The sequence below is a fragment of the Etheostoma spectabile genome, chromosome 3, assembly GCF_008692095.1.
Source record: "Etheostoma spectabile isolate EspeVRDwgs_2016 chromosome 3, UIUC_Espe_1.0, whole genome shotgun sequence".
NCBI classification, from domain to species: Eukaryota; Metazoa; Chordata; class Actinopteri; order Perciformes; family Percidae; genus Etheostoma; species Etheostoma spectabile.
Window position 1 is genome coordinate 7,358,062 of NC_045735.1, and position 1,086 is coordinate 7,359,147.

A 1,086-nucleotide genomic window follows, 5' to 3' on the forward strand; every position below is an offset into this window, starting at 1 on the left:
ATATATATATACATATATACATATGTATAAAACCCTTTGATTTACAACATACAAATTCATATATTATACACATTAGATTCATGATTCTGATTCTGATTCTGATGCTCTTGTGTCCTTTCAAATCTTATGTGACAATTCTCCTCTGTTCCAGGACCAGCTGTTGTTCTGTGATGATTGTGATAGAGGCTATCACATGTACTGTCTGAGCCCTCCCATGTCTGAACCACCAGAGGGTATGTACAACAATACTATTGCAAGCATTATACTCATAAGATTCACTGCATACCTGGAGTTCTCAAAAGTGTTTACATCAAGGACTTCTGAACCTGAACCTGTATTTGGTCAAACTGCACTGCCCAAAAAAAGTCATCTGAGAACATTTTTGTTTGTACAGAATTATGTCACTGCCTGTTGTCTACTGTAGGTGGGGAGAGAATCACAGTGAGGAGTGTGAAACATGCGGTCGAAATAGTCAGACTATCTCTTTTAGGCAGTGAAAGCATTACAAGAATTTACAGTTTCTTTTACGGTTACTATGACATTTTTTTCAAAACGTACCTAAACTCTTAACAGAGTTCCATAGTTAGCATAACATCTGTCTGTGTAGGATATACAATTATCACATTTCTTCTTGCTTTGACACAAAATGCATACAGTTAACACAAAATTTAAAATGCTTGAAACATCTTTTGCAAACAAGCTCAACCAAGACAAAAACAAGAGATTTTTACTGACAAATTTGCAAATGCTTTCACACTGTATGTCAGAACAGATAACATACTGTTCTAAACCTATCTTAGGCTAAAGTCAAAGTGAACAGCTGTTCATATTGTTAGTTGAAACAGAAATATATCCCCTGCATTTTGTAAATGAGCGAAACAGCTGATTGAAGTTGTGCAAATAGATCACTCACAGCTTGATTCCCATCTACGTTGGAAACACACTCAGCTGTTGAGGTTCCTTTACACACACACATCTATACTGTAATACATGTAGTTGGTTCACGAAAACCTGGCTAACGCTGGTTCTGATATATTACAGTAGTACATGTAGTAAAAGAGGACCTATTTGGGCTGATTTTGTGTG

The 1,086-nt window shown here is 36.2% G+C and overlaps 1 protein-coding gene across 2 annotated transcripts in view; it reads left to right on the forward strand.

The window, feature by feature from the left end:
• dpf1 (double PHD fingers 1) overlaps positions 1–1,086 on the forward strand; it is a 43,444-nt gene that overhangs the window by 37,927 nt on the left and 4,431 nt on the right. For both annotated transcript variants that reach the window (XM_032510980.1, XM_032510989.1), the window contains exon 11: positions 152–233. In XM_032510980.1, coding sequence (XP_032366871.1) covers positions 152–233 — 82 coding nt within the window. The remainder of the gene's footprint in view (positions 1–151; positions 234–1,086) is intronic.